The sequence below is a fragment of the Pseudopipra pipra genome, chromosome 7 (genome assembly GCF_036250125.1).
Source record: "Pseudopipra pipra isolate bDixPip1 chromosome 7, bDixPip1.hap1, whole genome shotgun sequence".
NCBI classification, from domain to species: Eukaryota; Metazoa; Chordata; class Aves; order Passeriformes; family Pipridae; genus Pseudopipra; species Pseudopipra pipra.
The window spans coordinates 1,479,160-1,495,558 of NC_087555.1; the positions used below are offsets into that span (position 1 = coordinate 1,479,160).

The 16,399-nt window shown below is 38.6% G+C and overlaps 1 protein-coding gene across 1 annotated transcript in view; it reads right to left on the reverse strand.

The window, feature by feature from the left end:
• Positions 1-799: 799 nt before the first annotated feature.
• The window catches only part of ITGAV (integrin subunit alpha V), a 44,588-nt gene continuing 28,988 nt past the window's right edge, over positions 800-16,399 (reverse strand). The window contains exons 19-30 of the mRNA XM_064660171.1: positions 16,141-16,208; positions 14,848-14,995; positions 14,065-14,157; positions 12,960-13,039; positions 11,768-11,848; positions 11,306-11,411; positions 10,290-10,448; positions 9,280-9,393; positions 7,928-8,041; positions 7,727-7,834; positions 6,596-6,718; positions 800-6,251 (exon numbers count right to left, since the gene is read on the reverse strand). Of these exons, the coding sequence (XP_064516241.1) occupies positions 6,156-6,251; positions 6,596-6,718; positions 7,727-7,834; positions 7,928-8,041; positions 9,280-9,393; positions 10,290-10,448; positions 11,306-11,411; positions 11,768-11,848; positions 12,960-13,039; positions 14,065-14,157; positions 14,848-14,995; positions 16,141-16,208 (1,290 nt within the window). The 3' untranslated portion in view covers positions 800-6,155. The remainder of the gene's footprint in view (positions 6,252-6,595; positions 6,719-7,726; positions 7,835-7,927; positions 8,042-9,279; positions 9,394-10,289; positions 10,449-11,305; positions 11,412-11,767; positions 11,849-12,959; positions 13,040-14,064; positions 14,158-14,847; positions 14,996-16,140; positions 16,209-16,399) is intronic.

A 16,399-nucleotide genomic window follows, 5' to 3' on the forward strand; every position in this document is an offset into this window, starting at 1 on the left:
ATGAATATGAGCAATTATTCATTTATAAAGGTCTGGGAGGAAAAAAAATAATCTGTTAAATGTTTCATAAAAGCTCTCTTGCAAATGGCTCCGAAAGGGGGAATAACACATGTGGAAATTAATTGTTTGTACTATATTTAGATCGATTACAAAGAAAAACTAGAGGACAAAATAACACCATTCCAGCAAAAATATAATCAAGATTATATTTTCTTAACCAACTTTTCTTTGAAAAAGAGATGAAAGCTGATAGTAAGTAATTTATTTCAACTACCTGAGTATTTCCCAGAGGAATTATGTCCAGCAGTAACTCCTGCAGTCTTTCAAGGCTACTCAGATGGGCTGGCAGCACTGACCTTAATTCTTTGTAAGAGACAATATATTGATGAGAAGTTCATACAAATACTTAAAAAAAAATATTTTCAGTTGTTCTCTGTGTTCTTAAAAGTTCTTGAACTGGCAATTTAAAAACATTAACATCAATTTTCACTCAAAAACATTAATTTCATTCCAAAACACATTTTCTAAAAGTTTCTTTAAAAAATATAATTTGTGAATAGATCCTCTTTCTTGCTTGTGATTAGAAATTTTTTTGACTCAAGGTTAATATGTGCCACTTGAGCTGAGAATGTAAAAGTTGTGTAAATGTGCTCTTTCTGTATTAAGCAGATATCTTTATATTACAAACATATACTACAAAATATTTGCTGGTGAATTAATGCATTTAAAAAAATACACCTCAGATTAAAAAAAAAAAAACCAACAAAAAAACCCCCAAAAATAAAAATCAAACACAGAATTCCTGTTGATTAAGAGGTATTTTATTCCAAAATTCTAAATATCACAATCAAGTCAATGCTTACATTTCGCAATTTACCCAATCACAATATTTGGAAATTGTATACATGTGTAGAAAAATACAACCTAATAAAAACAATCAGATTTGCATTAGGATGAAACAAATGGGTTGAAAGGAAAACCATAGCTTAATAGCTATATATTTCATACCAGTACAAAATTACTGTGCCACAATACCCACTTGTTTGTTTTTTTTTTCCCACAATTTATAATTTAATACAAAATAAGGTGACTTCAAATGTATATTGCTCTCCTTAAATGTACCGAAGACCTTGGAAACAAGTTCAGAGTAACTGAAAATATTCCCATTTATTTTACAAATATTTTCTACATGACTAAGAAACACAAAATGCAGCACTCTTGTTAGTGTGTTAAGTTCCTGCTTGTGCAAACAATGCTCTTCTGATTTAATGCACGAGCAAAAACAACAAAAAAACCAACAAAAAAGGCAAAAAAAATTCCATTACAAAGAAATAACATGTTACATTTTCAGCATATTTGTATAATAGCAAATACAGGTTTCCTTCGTGGACTAGAAAAGTAAAACCTGTCCAAGTTTTTTTTGAAGATTCAAATGCTACGTTTAATCTTCAGTCACTTTGCAAAAGCCAGGGGTCGAGTTACTCAACTTTAATGCAGCATATCTGGAGAAGGTCATTGCATGAAAGGTTAGATTTCCTGTGTTACATTAAAATTCTACACGCTGGGAATAAAAATACACCAAAATCCTAAATACCACAATCACATATGAAACGGCAGTGACATTACAGATTCAAAACCACTGTTGTACAGCCTCTACTCGAACTTTCCACAATGGACTTAATTGTACCAGTCCTCAGTAACTCAGTTAGTAATGGATACACTTGAGAATATACATCGTGTTTCACCCAATGTGGGCGATCCAAAACACCCTGTTCTGTTCATTCCTCACCTCAGCTGGACACACCGGGTTGGTTTGTCCTTACAGACAGTGCAGGCCAACAAATGCCACATCCCTTCGCAGGCAAACAAAAAGGAACAACGTGGCAGCCAACCAGAGCTGCTGGTGTGGGAATTGGAACCGAGACATTCAGTACCAAAGAGTTCCCATCGCACCCAGGTCCGAGCACAGCACATCAGCGTGATCCAAACTGGCATTTGGGCCTGCCAGGAGGCCACTGCCAGCGGAGAACCAACCTCCCAGACAGACAGAGCACAGCCTTTTTGCTGTGAGGCTCATGTGGGGTGTCTGCCACTACCTCTGCCTTGTTTGGATTTCCATTTTGCTCTTAGAAAATCCCTTTTTCCCCCCCTCGTTAACAGCCAGCAGCGTTGAACACGAAGGATCACGTTAGTCTGGACCAAAGACAAAACCTGACCCAGTTTTCACTGCTCTGTGACTGTGAGGGTGCAGGGAAAAAAATACCATCAGGGTAACCACCAACAAAGCCAAACGTTGCAAAAATGTAAGTGCAACATGAATCCTTCAAAACCAAGAGAATGCTGATTATGGCCAAAATATTCTCAATATACCCGTGACAGGGTACCTTAAAGATTATTTAAGTGTGAACACAAGTTTAGAAACAATTAAATATTTAAAATATTGCCTCGGAATAAATGCTTTATAAAGAAAGAGCACATGTAATAAACTTTCTTAAAGTTTCCACAAACACTATGCGAATCGAAGTTCAACACGTAAATCAAAATTTAAAACAGAAAAATGGGACAAATAAAATTATGATCTTGATACAAAAAATTTCCTCAAAGATTTCAAATTATATTGATAAACATAGACCATACTTGACTTTACAGTCATGCTTAAAAAAAAAAAAAGCTATCTTCACAATTTCATCATTACTCAAAAGAGATGTAAACCTATAAATTAGGTTCCTTGCTTTACATTTTTAAAATATCGTCAGATATAGTAATAGATAATATGCATTTTGTAATACAAATCACTTCACTGATCATGAGATGCTGCAATAATTGCAAACTGGAGTACTTATATAAATTCATATTCCATTATAAAAGATATAGGTCTTTTAAAATGTTTTTATTGTCTAAATAATTACATAGCTGTTGATTTTATATTCATAAAAAATATGCTTCTGAAACAGAACTCTCAAAAGAAGGCTAATTCTCTGTTTCTGTACTTGCATTTTTTTTAAATGCTTCCAGTATGCATCTTATGCACACCAATTTTCACTCAAAGACATTAATTTCATTCCAAAACACATTTTCTAAAAGTTTCTTTAAAAAATTTACCATCGTTCTACAATATTTGCTACAAGAATACATCGACCCCTGGAAGTCAGTATGAAATTTATACTGACACGAGGACATACAAAGTCTGGAATCTTATTGCTGCCAAATGTTTCCTGCATCCCCACTCGGGAAAACTTCCAGTTCGGAACCTCCCTGAAACACAAATGTTACTTTAACCTGAATTTGAGGTTTTACATCTGTGTTCACCAAGTAACCTGTACCCTCCTGTGCTCCTGTGGGGTTTTTAACCAAACTGGAAATCAGTGGAGGTGGGAGAAGCAACTATTTGCTTTTACTCTCCAGCAGGATGCAGGAAATAAAAAAAAAATCACTTAAATAAGTACTACTTTATGTAACTTCAAAAATGGAAGAAACTTTCTGTAGCTACAGTAGTTGTACCAACAAAATGTACCTTTTTATCCTGAAAGTCAGCAAAATGAGTTTCCAGTTTGCACAGTAAAATGAGGATGCAGTGAGCACTGGCATTAACAATGCTGCAGTACCCCTTCCACGTGAGCTGGAGAGATCTTGATGGTGCTTTTCTAAAACAGTTTTTTAATCTCCTTATAACGCCTGGACATGCAAGTAGTCTCATAAATTTCAAGTCAACGTGGTGTGTACATGTAATGAAAGCACACATGTAAGAATTAGAGCTATAATCTGTCTGCCAGTCTCTTAAACCTCTTAACCTACTAAGATTAAGACTGGGTAAAACCAATCTCCCTGCACACAGATAATCAGTTGACAAAGTGTGTGAACTACAAGGAAGTGAAATGCTGTTCTATCAAGGACACGTTCTGAGGCCAGGATTAAAGCCTCACTCCTGATGCTTTACTACAGAACTAGTAACAACACTAAAAGTAAAGGCAAAAAATAAAACATTTTTGGCCACACTGAAGACCTCAAAAATTCAGTTAAAACAAAATCACGCCCTATGGCCTTTCATATAAAGTAATCATATCTAAACAAACTGTCTAAAACAAACCCATGTAAATGGGTAAATCTGCAAGCCTACATCTGGTGTACCGACTGGCCCCACAGACTTTGTGCTGTCTTCCTTAAGGGCTCAGATGCCATCGTGGTTCAGCGAGTAAGAATGGACTTAACAACAAAATCTATTTGTGGATTTTAAACCTCTGAAAGGATGCAGAAATAAGACTTGAATCAAACTGTTCATTTCAGAGAATTCTGGGTTTAGCAGGATTTGCAGTATTTATGGGGGAGAAGCAGCTTTGAACAAAAACCCCAAGGTACAAAACCAAACCAACTAGATTTTTTGTCCTTTTAAGAGCTTGTCTACATAGAAATCTCAGTGGTGTAAATACAGTAGAAGACTTCCTTTGTGTATGTGGGCTGCACACAGCGAGTTTATAACGTCATTTATTCCCAGAAGGGGAATAAATTACATTATAAACTTCTCATAGATGGCACCTTTGTAACAGTTTATGTCCACTCTAAGATCTGTGCAACACAGTTACCCGTGGTTACAAGCTGAACCACCTCCTAATTTGTAGTTACTTGTTTACTGAAGAGCACAGGCAATATTCTGGTGTTCTCTCAGAAGTGTAAGAAGCTTCACTTTACTACACCAGTGGTGAGGGAAATAGGCTAAGAATGGTGTAAGGCTGTGGCTTTCAACCACTGACCTTCTGGTAAGTTTAAAAAAAACAACAATGAAACAAAATATTTAGTGTCTTTTCTGGTAATGAAATGTACTGAACATAATGAAATGTCTTGTGCAATGAAATGTCTTTTGTGCAGTGGAACATCCAATAAATGAGTGAAATGAAACAATGAATGAGTGAAATTAAATAAGCCACCTCAACCTTCTCTTTTCAAATCCTCTCATGTTGCCAGCTCTGCTTTGCCTCATTTGACAAGCTCACTGTTCTCTCAGGGCTGGAGGCAAGGCAGGTGTGAGTGTGGCCAGGATCCACATGGCTGGCAGGTAGCCTGGTTCAAACATTCCCTGTGTTATTCCATCCTGCACTCAGGCATGGCCAACCACAAAATGTGAGAATGAACAACAGCTCCTGCATCAGGTAACCTGTCACAGGGTATTCCCTCCACTGCCACAAACTGAAACTCAATCCAAGTAATATAGAGACTTCATTTCAAACCCTGTGCAGGTTTGTCTTGTGGACATTCAGGCTATGGATTTCCTCAGGCATGTCTGTGGGCAGCCACAATCCAACATCTTGTCCCTGGCAGTAAGTGAATGAGTCTGTGCTGCCAAGAATTCTGTGCAACACCTGGATCCTGCTCTGTGGAAACACACAGAAGAGTCTTCAGATCTTGCCCTGAATCTTTTCCCTAGGTCCCACAGAAAGGACATCAGCCCCAGCTTCCTATTGCTCATTTTGTGTTTGTAGGCTCAATCCCCACAGTCAGAAACCCAGGGGGAAGAGTATTTGTAAAATCTAGAGGGAAACCACAAGACAGATCACTAAGCAGGCAGGGCAACAAGAATAGCTATCAGATGTGAATGATTCCACTGAATATTTCATATTTTTTTGAGCAGGAGAAAAAAAAGTCATCAGAGTTAACGGGTCAAAGAACATTCTTCAGTTCTGTAAAACAAGCTACATTCATTTTTTTTTGTGCAGCTAACTTTGAAGAGCTAGAAAATGAAATGTAGTGTACTCCAACAAAAATCAACTGAAACTAAACATGTAATGCAACAAGTACCTACAGAAACTGTTGGCTTCAAGAGCAAATGCAGAATCCATGTAGAAATTCATGGAAAGTCGGTACGTGAACCAAAAAAGATGATGTCTCCTGTATCCCAGTAAGCAAAGTCAAAGCACTACATAGCAGGTGAGTTTTTCTCACCCACCACTCAGTGCAGCTGCATTAGTTGCAGGCATGAACAGAAATTAATTCAAAAAGAAGGATTTAAATATATTGCTCTTATTTTGCAGGTGCTGATGCTTAGACCAGCAGCTCTGCAGTTGTGAGTGGTTTTTTTTGTTGTTGTTGATGGGGAAGCCAATATTTGTAACCAAGATGCAGGCAATTTGAAATTTCAGAATGTCTCACAGATAAAACTCTGCTTAAGCTTCTGATGTTCCTTCCCCATTCTCGTGTGGTTGCAGTTGTTCTCTTTCTTGTTCTTCCTGAGGTGGCCTCACACGTTTGAAAAAGCCCATCTGTGATTAAGAGAATAAAGCAATTGCACTGTGATTTGCCAAATATACAATTCCTTTCTCTTTCCCTCTTAACTGATTAAATTACTTTTATTTCCTACTCCTTTTTTCCTCATTTTTGACCTCCAAAGGCAGCAAACATCAGCTGAAAAATTAAACCAAATAAGTCAGCACAATCACAGACACATCCTCTTTTATTCAGCTTCTTCCTGACAAAGCTGAAAAGCTTTTAGTTATCCAAAAACTTCACTGGTTCAGATGATTAGGGGACCAAGGCACTTCTGCAAACCGCTGGCACTCTAGGAAATAACACATCACTAGTAGGGGAAAAAAAAGACAATACTCACCCTGTACATAACAAACACTAGAACAGCCAAGAGCAGTAACCCTGCCAGGACAGCCAAAATGATAACCCACACGGGCACCGGCATAGGCTGTGGTTGAATGCCCCAGGTAATATTTGTAGTAACCTGACAGAAAAACACAATAAATCACACTCTGCACCCCATGACAAGTTGAGCTCATTCATGCACTTTAAGTCTTGTGTGTCTTGATCCTGTAGACATTATAATCTTAATCCAGTATAAATTACTTTTTCACTCCAACGTGAGTAAAAAGCTACAGATTAATGGTGACATAAAGCCTTGCTGACCCAAGTTTAATAGGATTTTAAAATTAAATGAAAACGGGGGGTTGGGGTTTGTTTGGTTTTGCATTTTTGCCATCAGTGATAATGTGGCAACGTATCTTCTGTAATGCTTGATGATATTCAGTAAAACTGTAGGAATCTGGAAGTATTTTGGAGTGAGAGAAAAATAATTCAGGGCTTTTTGTTTGTTTTTTTTTTTCTTAAAAAGCGGTATTCTTTGAAACAAAAATCAACTCCACAAGGCTTATGAAAGAAAAAAACCCAGTTAATAATAGACATTAGGAACCATATTCAAAAATAAATCCATCACAGTCCTTTTCAACCTTTTTCTTCAGACCTTTAAATGCTATAGTGCTTACCAAAAACTTTTAATCTGGCAGTCCAAACAACTGGCCTACATATTCCTTTCTGTTTGCACCCTGTCTGCTTTCTGTTGGAAACCCTCTAGGGCACAGATGCTCTTTTTGTTCCTCATTCACATAATACTTCATAAAATATAATAAAGGTCCATTATTCAAGCTCTAAGTGCTACTACAGCAGAAAACAATTTTCAGGTAAAATATTTCTCTAACAACAATGGCATTAACAAGAACATTAGGACTGTTCACCATCGTTTCTTTTCATTTTCAATTAAGTCTTTCAAGATACAAATATTCTCAACTCTAGTCTTAGTTTTACCCTCAGTTTTATGTGTATAACTGAAATGAATATATGAATCAGATAGCTGGTAAAATTACAATTAGAGCAAGCCACAAAAATGCTCCTCAACAATAGTTGTCTTTGTATTAGTTTTTAAGTGATTAACTCAAGCTGGATGTAAATGACTTACAACTGTGGAGTTGTGGATATCTTCAAAGGAGAGGTTCTTATAAGGGAACTCGATAACACTAAAAGAAGCAGATGATTTGAGGGAGTAGGAGTGATTCTGATTCTCCTTCTGTGTGAGAAAAACGAAATTAGTACTGCACGTGGATACAAAAGTCACTTTTAATGTTTCAGAAACAAGGACAGAATATTCACAGTCACTCACATTCATGAAAGTTTGGGTCCAAAGGCGTGATTTTAAATACAATATTGCACTCTTTCCCCTTTCCAGGTGGCCAACTTGACACACAATCTTCAAACAGTCAGCAGTTCCACAGCCCTGCACATAAAAACAGGACAGATATCCCAAGTATGAAACTATCTGAAAAGCCATTAATGGCATGACATTTACTCAATCACATTTCCTTTACATACATACACATACCCTACTGTCCTCTTTTCCTGGCAAAGCACCATAAACTATTCCAATACATTACATAACCTGCAGTACCAGATAATTACTTATAGTTTGCAGTTAGAAAGACAGTGATATGGCAACATGTTTGCTTCCTACGACAGATTTGGCCACAACAACCCCATGAAGTGCTACAGACTGGGGGCAGAGTGGCTGGAGAGCAGCCAGGCAGGAAGGGACCTGGGAGTTTGGATTGACAGGAAGCTGAACAGGAGCCAGAGTGTGCCCAGGTGGCCAAGAAGGCCAATGGATCCTGGCCTGGCTCAGGAACAGTGTGGCCAACAGGTCCAAGGAAGTGATTCTTCCCCTGGACTCAGCACTGGTGAGGCCACCCCTGGAGTGCTGTGTCCAGTTCTGGGCCCTCAGCTCAGGAAGGACATGGAGGGGCTGGAGCAGGTCCAGAGGAGAGCAACAAGGCTGGGGAAGGGACTGGAGCACAAGTCCTATGAGGAGAGGCTGAGGGAGCTGGGGCTGTTCAGCCTGGAGAAGAGGAGGCTCAGGGGAGACCTCCTCACTCTCTGCAACTCCCTGACAGGAGGGGGGAGCCGGGGGGGGTTGGTCTCTTTTCCCAGGCAACCATCAGCAAGACAAGAGGGCTCGGTCTAAGCTGTGCCAGGGGAGGTTTAGGTTGGATATTAGAAAGAATTTCTTTCCAGAGAGGGTAATCAGCCATTGGAATGGGCTGCCCAGGGAAGTGGTGGATTCTCCATCCCTGAAGGTTTTTAAGATGAGACTGGATGTGGCATCAGTGCCATGGGCTGGGAACCACGGCGGGCTTGGATCAAGGGTTGGACTTGATGATCTCAGAGGTCCCTTCCAACCCAGCTGATTCTATGATTTGATGATTATTTCCAGTATTGTTCAGCAAGGCCAGGTCCTCCACGTGGCTGACTGCAGGGTCCACTGACCCTCTGGGAAACACGTGCTGTGAACTCAGCTGTGCCTTGGGGCAGAGGTGCTGCTGCAGCACTCCCCTGCTCCCTCCAGCTGCCCTGTTTAACCAGCCTTGCTCCTTTAAGTATTGATTTCCAAAGAGCTCCATACAGAAGACTGACCCTGAATGAAGAGCCCAAATTGAGCCTAAAGGGCTTAGAAGAGCTCACCAAGGTCTGCACGTCCCCCTCGGCGGCAGCCAAATCCCTCCGGCTGATGCGATGGTCACGGTTATCTTCCCTGGCAACTGTGTCATTCTTATCATCATCCTTAGAAGCAGAAATCTGAGGTACAACCAAGGGAACCCAAATAATAAATTAGACATTTGCAGACTTCAAGAAAACATATAACTGCAGGTTTCTCTCTTTCTATCCTGGCTGTTCCAACAGCTGTAAATAAAATGCTACTCCTGTCTTTTCTAGATCACTAGTGGAAATTTATACCAGAAGCTAACCCAGAACCTCAGGTATCTTAATTCTTCTTCAACTCAAAACTTTTTCACTGATAGAAAAAAAAAAATTGCTCTTAGACAGCAACAGGTAATTCAGTTTTGCAATCTTTAAGACTTTTCCTCAACATTTCAGTTTTAAACTCTGAAAGCACAGCAGTATTACAGCACTGTACATGAGTACACACGATCACACATACACAAAAACTTTTTTTAACAGGGGCTTGAAGAAGTGTACAGTAGATTAATTAATTATTTCATTAATCCCTTAGAAATTCCCAATGCAAAAATTACAAATTTACATATGGGACTAGGCAGAGCCACGGTTCTTGCCCTCTACACAACAAATCTCTATGAGAAAACTCAAAAGAGTTGTAAAAAATATATTACTGCAAATGGCCTAGCAGAAGCACAGAAGATTTTTATTTATATATATTCACTAAAGTTGCTTCCTGATTGTCAAAGATACAAGAGCATTATTCTTTGTTGTTCTATGCATGGAATTGTTTCCCTGTTTGCTTAAATTTAATATACTGATTTTTACTACTTGTTCTAAACTATCTTAAAATTCAGCTGTATACATAGACATGTACAAAGACTCCTGCCTTATTCATCAATAAGAGACAAAAAACTAACTCAGTGTTAGATATTCTCAGGGATTTGGCTGTTTTGAGGGCTTACAAACCAACCTAACATACTTCATTCCATTTTAAAAAGGAAAGTCCTGCTTACCTTAATTTTCAAGGGATTGATTTCCATGTCAGAAGTGCAGTTCATGGGCCCATCAATCTCATACTGAACAATGTAGAGCAGTGTGTTGTTTTTGTACTTGTAGGGCCACTGCAGGGTCATCATCACCTTGCTGAATGCACTTGGACCATTGTTTCTCAGCTGATTATGAAAATAAAATTTACAGATGTAAAAAAACCCACCCAAACAATGCTACTTTCTCTGTTAAGGCGCATGAAGTTTGTTATTTGATATTTAAGCAATAGCATCAACAACTTCACCTAAAAGTGCCAGCCAAACTTCAGTTCCCCAACAGGCAAAACTTCAAATTACTTCTGTAATCTGATAAAATTGTAACTTGAAGAAAAGCTATATGGCATTAGGGCTTTTTGCCTTGAATTAATGTAATTTTTCGTTGATAAAACATGGGTTGTTTTTTTTTAAGTCGATTAAATGAATCACAGCCTGAGCCAAGATGCTCTGAGCACAGATACATACAGCAGCAAGTTTCATCAGATAAATGGTCTCTTAAGTTCTAGGACAACTTTTAGCTATTGCTATTCACACAGCTCTCAAAAAGTTTTGTTTAATTAAACAACCTAGATTAAAGCTGTGATCATTCTTGTGTGGAAATTTTAAATACTTGAATTTTTTCAAGGCAAAAAGACTTCACAAGAATGATTTAGAACAACTGCAGTACAACTGAGGATAACTGAATAATTTACAGCCATGAGCCATTTCCTGAGCAGAAAGTTACTTCAGATGTTTTACCTAGAATTAAAAGCTGAGAAAGTAAAATATGTGTAATTATGTAAGTAACCAGCCCCTTCTGTTTGTTCCACCCCTTCTTGCAGACAGCAGTTATTGACCCAGCATTAAAAAAATAACATGTTTCTTTCCATGCAAGAGGACAATAAAGAGGAAAAAAAAAATCCTAATTTACTACAGAGAAAAACTACAGCAGAAGATTTAATTTTTATCACAGCACCGTGTCATTGAAATTAGCAGTAATTCCATACCTCATAAATATGCTGAACTAGAGGCCCAATATCCTCTTCTGTTTCTGGGTTCTCCTTCGGCTGCCAGTTTGCAATGGGAAGGAATATGTGATCAGGAGATGACACACTAAAAAGGGGAGCAAAGGAGTTGTTATTATCAGGTAGGAAACCATAAACATTACTCTCTAGAGTATCTAAAAAAAATAAAAAAATCAACATGCTTGGAGTGGTTTTTTTCTTCAAAAAAAAATGTCTAGTAATGGAGGCACAACATTCCTTTTTTGGAATTGATTTTTTAATTATTTAGAATTATTTAAGATCTGAAAATCTGAAGGGTGGCTAGAGAGAACCGTGTTGTCTTTATGATCAAAAATTCCCTAAGACTTCCTGAAAATTTATTCAGACCCGAAAGTTCAGTGAATATAAAGAAGAAAATATGCAAATCTCATTAACAATGTTTATTAAAATAGTATCAGTGCTTACCCTCTAATTTCAACAGCTGCTAAAATGGCAAGGTCAGCCTGATAGAATGCTACTGGGCTTAGATTGTCATACAGGTTGGAACTGCAGAGAAAATAAAAGGTAATTTATTAAATAAAGTATTTAATAAAAAAAACCCACACATTAAAATAATTCTGTGTAACATCATAACACGACTCGTGAGCACAACTGCTAAAAACTAAGGAGCAGAGTCAAGTAAGTGCTCACCTAAATGACACATCTGATTATTCTGTCTGCCTGATCAAACAATTGCCTTTAGAAAGGCCTTCTTAAATCCCCTAATTATTCTTTGCTCCTGCTGTAATTAAAACATACATGCAACTGGGCTTTCCTCCTGACCTGTAATTACCTCACTCTTTTAGAGAGACTCGAGTTGCTCTGCTAGGAAGTGTGCCAGCCTTGGAAATGGAGCTTTGTGAGTTTAAAGACAGCTGCCAAGGCCTTTGATCTATTTATAGCATTAAAACAGAATGGTAGGTTTAAATTTATTTAATTCTCGTAGGTGAAAAATGCATCTGTGGATGAGAATAATTTAGTCACTACGGTATAAAAAAAAAATGAAGCCCTAAAAAGGAAAAAAAAAATAAAAAAGCTTTTGGTTCAACGTGGGGAAAAAACAAAACAGCTGAATTTGTGCTGTCCACTAAGCAACATAAAACTGTGTTAGGTAAAGATACTCCCAATGATCACACCTCCAAATCTTAAACATCATCTCCAGAAGGTATAAATTCAGGTTTATAAATATCATATAAATATGACAGTGCTGTGCTTCTCTGATAATTAACACAAACACGACTCTTTTGCTCCATTTAATGGTCAGACTCTTTCATGCTGTCTGCTGTGATGGTTCACTGCATGCTGCTTCTGCACTGCCACTTCTGAGAGACTCTCACCCTCACAATCTATAAAATGTGAAATTCTGGCTTGACAGCAGAAGGAATTCAGAGTTCAAACCCCAGTTTTAAAAGAGGGCTGTAAACCCAAAGTCATTCTGTGGCACTGCAGGAGTGCCAAGGCAGCACAATGGTACGTGGGTACAAACGAGTTCTGTGTTTATTTTTCAAACAAATACGAGGCAAAGACCAGGGGATTAGTCCAGAGTGAACCTGAGTAGTTCACAGTCTATTTACTGTGCATGTTTTCCACCAGGTGAGGTACACAGAGCTTTCCATACCTTCGGATTTGCAGGTCAAACTTCACAGAGGTGTCCATCTCGGACTGCTGGTGCACACTGAAACGCAGGCCAGCCAACAGCTGCAGAAAAACATCACCAGGGGTCAGTGGGAGCACCACAAAACACACAATAAACAGCTTCTTGATGCTCTTAATATTACAACAATAGAAAATATTATTAATATGATGCTTGAGACTTGAGGCCATGAGAGAGCACACGTAGAACTGGCAAATAAAACCCGCTCAGTTCCTCGAGGCTGGACATGCACCTCCCTTTCTGCAGATCAAAGCCAAGGCATCACTGCCATACAACAGAAAAGTAAGGGTTACACCATGCTCCTTGCCCTTGCTTCAGCCATTTTTACACATAGCTGAGCCTCCCTGTGTGTTGCAAAAACCACTGCAGTTTAAAGAACAGAACACACTTAAATGATTCCAAATTCATTCCCAAGGTTTGTACTAAGTCAGTGATTGATAGTTGCTTTAACATCTGTACTCTTCAGCTTGATATACTTCAAAAAACTTTGGAAACGGTTCATCTATATTCATCTATACAAAACCTCCCTTGGAAGAAAAGCATCATCAAAGTGTTTATAATTGTGACTTATTGAACCATATCATCATAAAATCTGTCAGGTCCCACCGATAGTTTTTTAATTCTTCCAATATCAGCTACATTTGGTGGAATTGTAGAGGCCTCAACTAGACAAAACTCCCTCTCAGTCTTCACAAAATTAAGCAGAAGAGAGGTGAACTAGGAGAAAGGTGTGCCATGAGCTAACTCATTATATACTGATAAATACATATCAGATAAATATAAAGACAAACTCATGAGGGACCAGAATTCATTAATTCCAGTATTTAATGAACTGCTTATTTTGAGTTGCATCATAAAACTCATGACCACTCCTTTCAGCCTTTAATTTATCTGGAAAGTTGAAACCAGCTACCACTGTACTAACCAAACATGTGGGCAGCTAAATGCCAGCTAGATCAAATCTTAATTTCCTGTGAGTAAACATCCTGCCCAAACAACACTGTGATTAAGAGAAATGCCACCTGCCCTCCTGTTTGAGCCACCAGGCACCTGTGGGACCAACCCTCACCTTAGTTCCTGCTTTCATGGGATTTCCCAGGTCACAAACCACCAGGCGAGTCTCGTTCTCTGTTTTAAATGCACAGGACAGTCTGGCTAAAGCCTGCAAGAAACCAGAAAGAAATGTTAAGGAATATGATTCTTTACACCTGGACACCTGGATGAAATCTGGAGAGAAGTTTTAGATATTCTGCCTTAATTTAAATGTAACTTCTCAGCCCTAAGTCAGTCAAGCACTAAAGTCAAATAAAATCTGAGTGTAAAAGCTTCTCTGAAGCTAAATGGTCTTGACACAAGACAGATCTCTTCCCAAGGTTATAAAAAGAGAAATTCCAATACTGTTATATTAGTTAGCAATTATGATTTCTCTGACATAAAGCATTTCTCCACATGATTCTTTACAACCTGTGTGAAGAACGTTGGCAGTTGGGCAAACTCTCACTAGGAAAATAAAGATGGGAAGGCAACTGAATCCAAAGATTGGAAGGCAAAATAACATGAGTAGCAGAGATAAACTGGAGAACCAAACCAAAGCATGGCCCAGGACATAAGAAAAGCCAGGAAAAAGATTTTAATGTTCTGTGTAGTCAGGATAACCCACGACTTTCCACACATTTAGGTGGAAGGAGGACAGTGATACCCAACATCACTTCTTGCCTCACAGCTGCCCAGCTCTTTACCCAGCACATGACAGGCTAAGTCTAAATTAAATTAAATGAACAAGGGCACTGTTCAGACCAAGACTTGTGGCAGATGAAACAGGATGATCCCAAGAAGCCAGTTGGAATTGTACCTCGTTGTTACGAACAACTCCGATGAAATCCGCTTGGGGCGGGACAACGACAAAGAGCTCTGCTTCGTAGGCTCCTTCCCCTTGGTTCTGAGCACTGACAATGAGGGTCAAGGGGTTGTCATCACCAATGTAGATCTGCTTCTGGTCACTATAAAAACAGGGTAAAAATGAGCTCTGCCTTCACATTTTAAAGGCTACTGAAGTAGCTGAGCCTACAGAAACAAGAGACATTCTGAAATCGCACCAGGAAATCAGAGAAATCTCGAGGCAGTACCTATGCCTCAGGAGCATCAGGAAAGCTCTACATTGCTTAAAAAAAAATCCCATATCTACAATCACAAAAATGGAGCAAATATTACATGCTGTTTTGTAAGAATCCTTCCTACAAAATTACAAATTACAGTAAACCACCGACACCTTCCTGTAAGGAGGAACAGACAACTGTGGGCAGCTAAATCCCTGTGCACATTTGGAATTACATGCCCACTTTGAAGAGGTACAAGCACATATTTATAACAAAACTCAACTGCAGAATACAGCCAAGACCTCTGCAATGGGTTTGTTCCAGATACAAACAGACTGTCTGTCCAAACAATGTATTTTCATTTCACCAGCTACAAGGAAACCTGACTGTAGCTGCACTGATGTACATACAATGTTACTGAAATGTTTGCATGAATGAATGTGTTGGGGAAGTATCCTACATGTGCACATGCTATAGCACTGCACTAAGGGCATAAAAAACCAGGTTATGAGTAGAGATAAGACACTAAGAGTTGCTTTAGGGCACGCAAAGCACAGAATGCTCAGATTCATGAATTATCACTTAAAACTTGTTTCTTTTTTCCAGGTTTGAGAAAAGATATTACCAATACCAGAAATTGGTTTTTTTCAGATGTGTAACAAGAGAGCCTTGCTCTCCCTTTCCTGGACAGACACATGAATTTGTGATTTTATCTAGTATTAAACAACAGAACAGGGGTACAATGGTAGCCAACACTGGGTCATTCTTGCTATGCATGTCCTGCTTAGCAAATGGACAAATAAACATTAGAGTGGAGGCCAGGTGGGAGTGAGGGGTGTGCTCTCCCAGCATTACATGCTAAAGACTTTAGGTTGCAAAGCAGAAAATGGGTTTTCTTTAAAATATATAAGCATGAGTTTAGATAGAACACATTGAGGAGTCCTCCTTATTTCAACACATCCTTCAAACAAAAGTATTAGAAGGTCTTGAGTTTTAGAATTCAAGCAGGGAAATTTCTTTTCCTTGTGGTATTTTTGTCGTGTATTTACCTTTCTACTGACACCTCCAGCTTTGGCTTGCAGATATTATCATCTCCACAGTCCAGCAGAATGTGTGCCTATGCAGAAATCAAAGGCATATTGTTGTAGTAATTCCTGCATCTGTTCCAACATACATTTCCAATAATATTGTTTCACCACCACAAGAAAAAAAAAAATTCTGAATAGCTGGTTAGGAGATATTTCATGTCATTAGTCTCAGAAGAGAACAAATGAGTACATAGAGGGCACTGTGCCTCATCCTACCCCA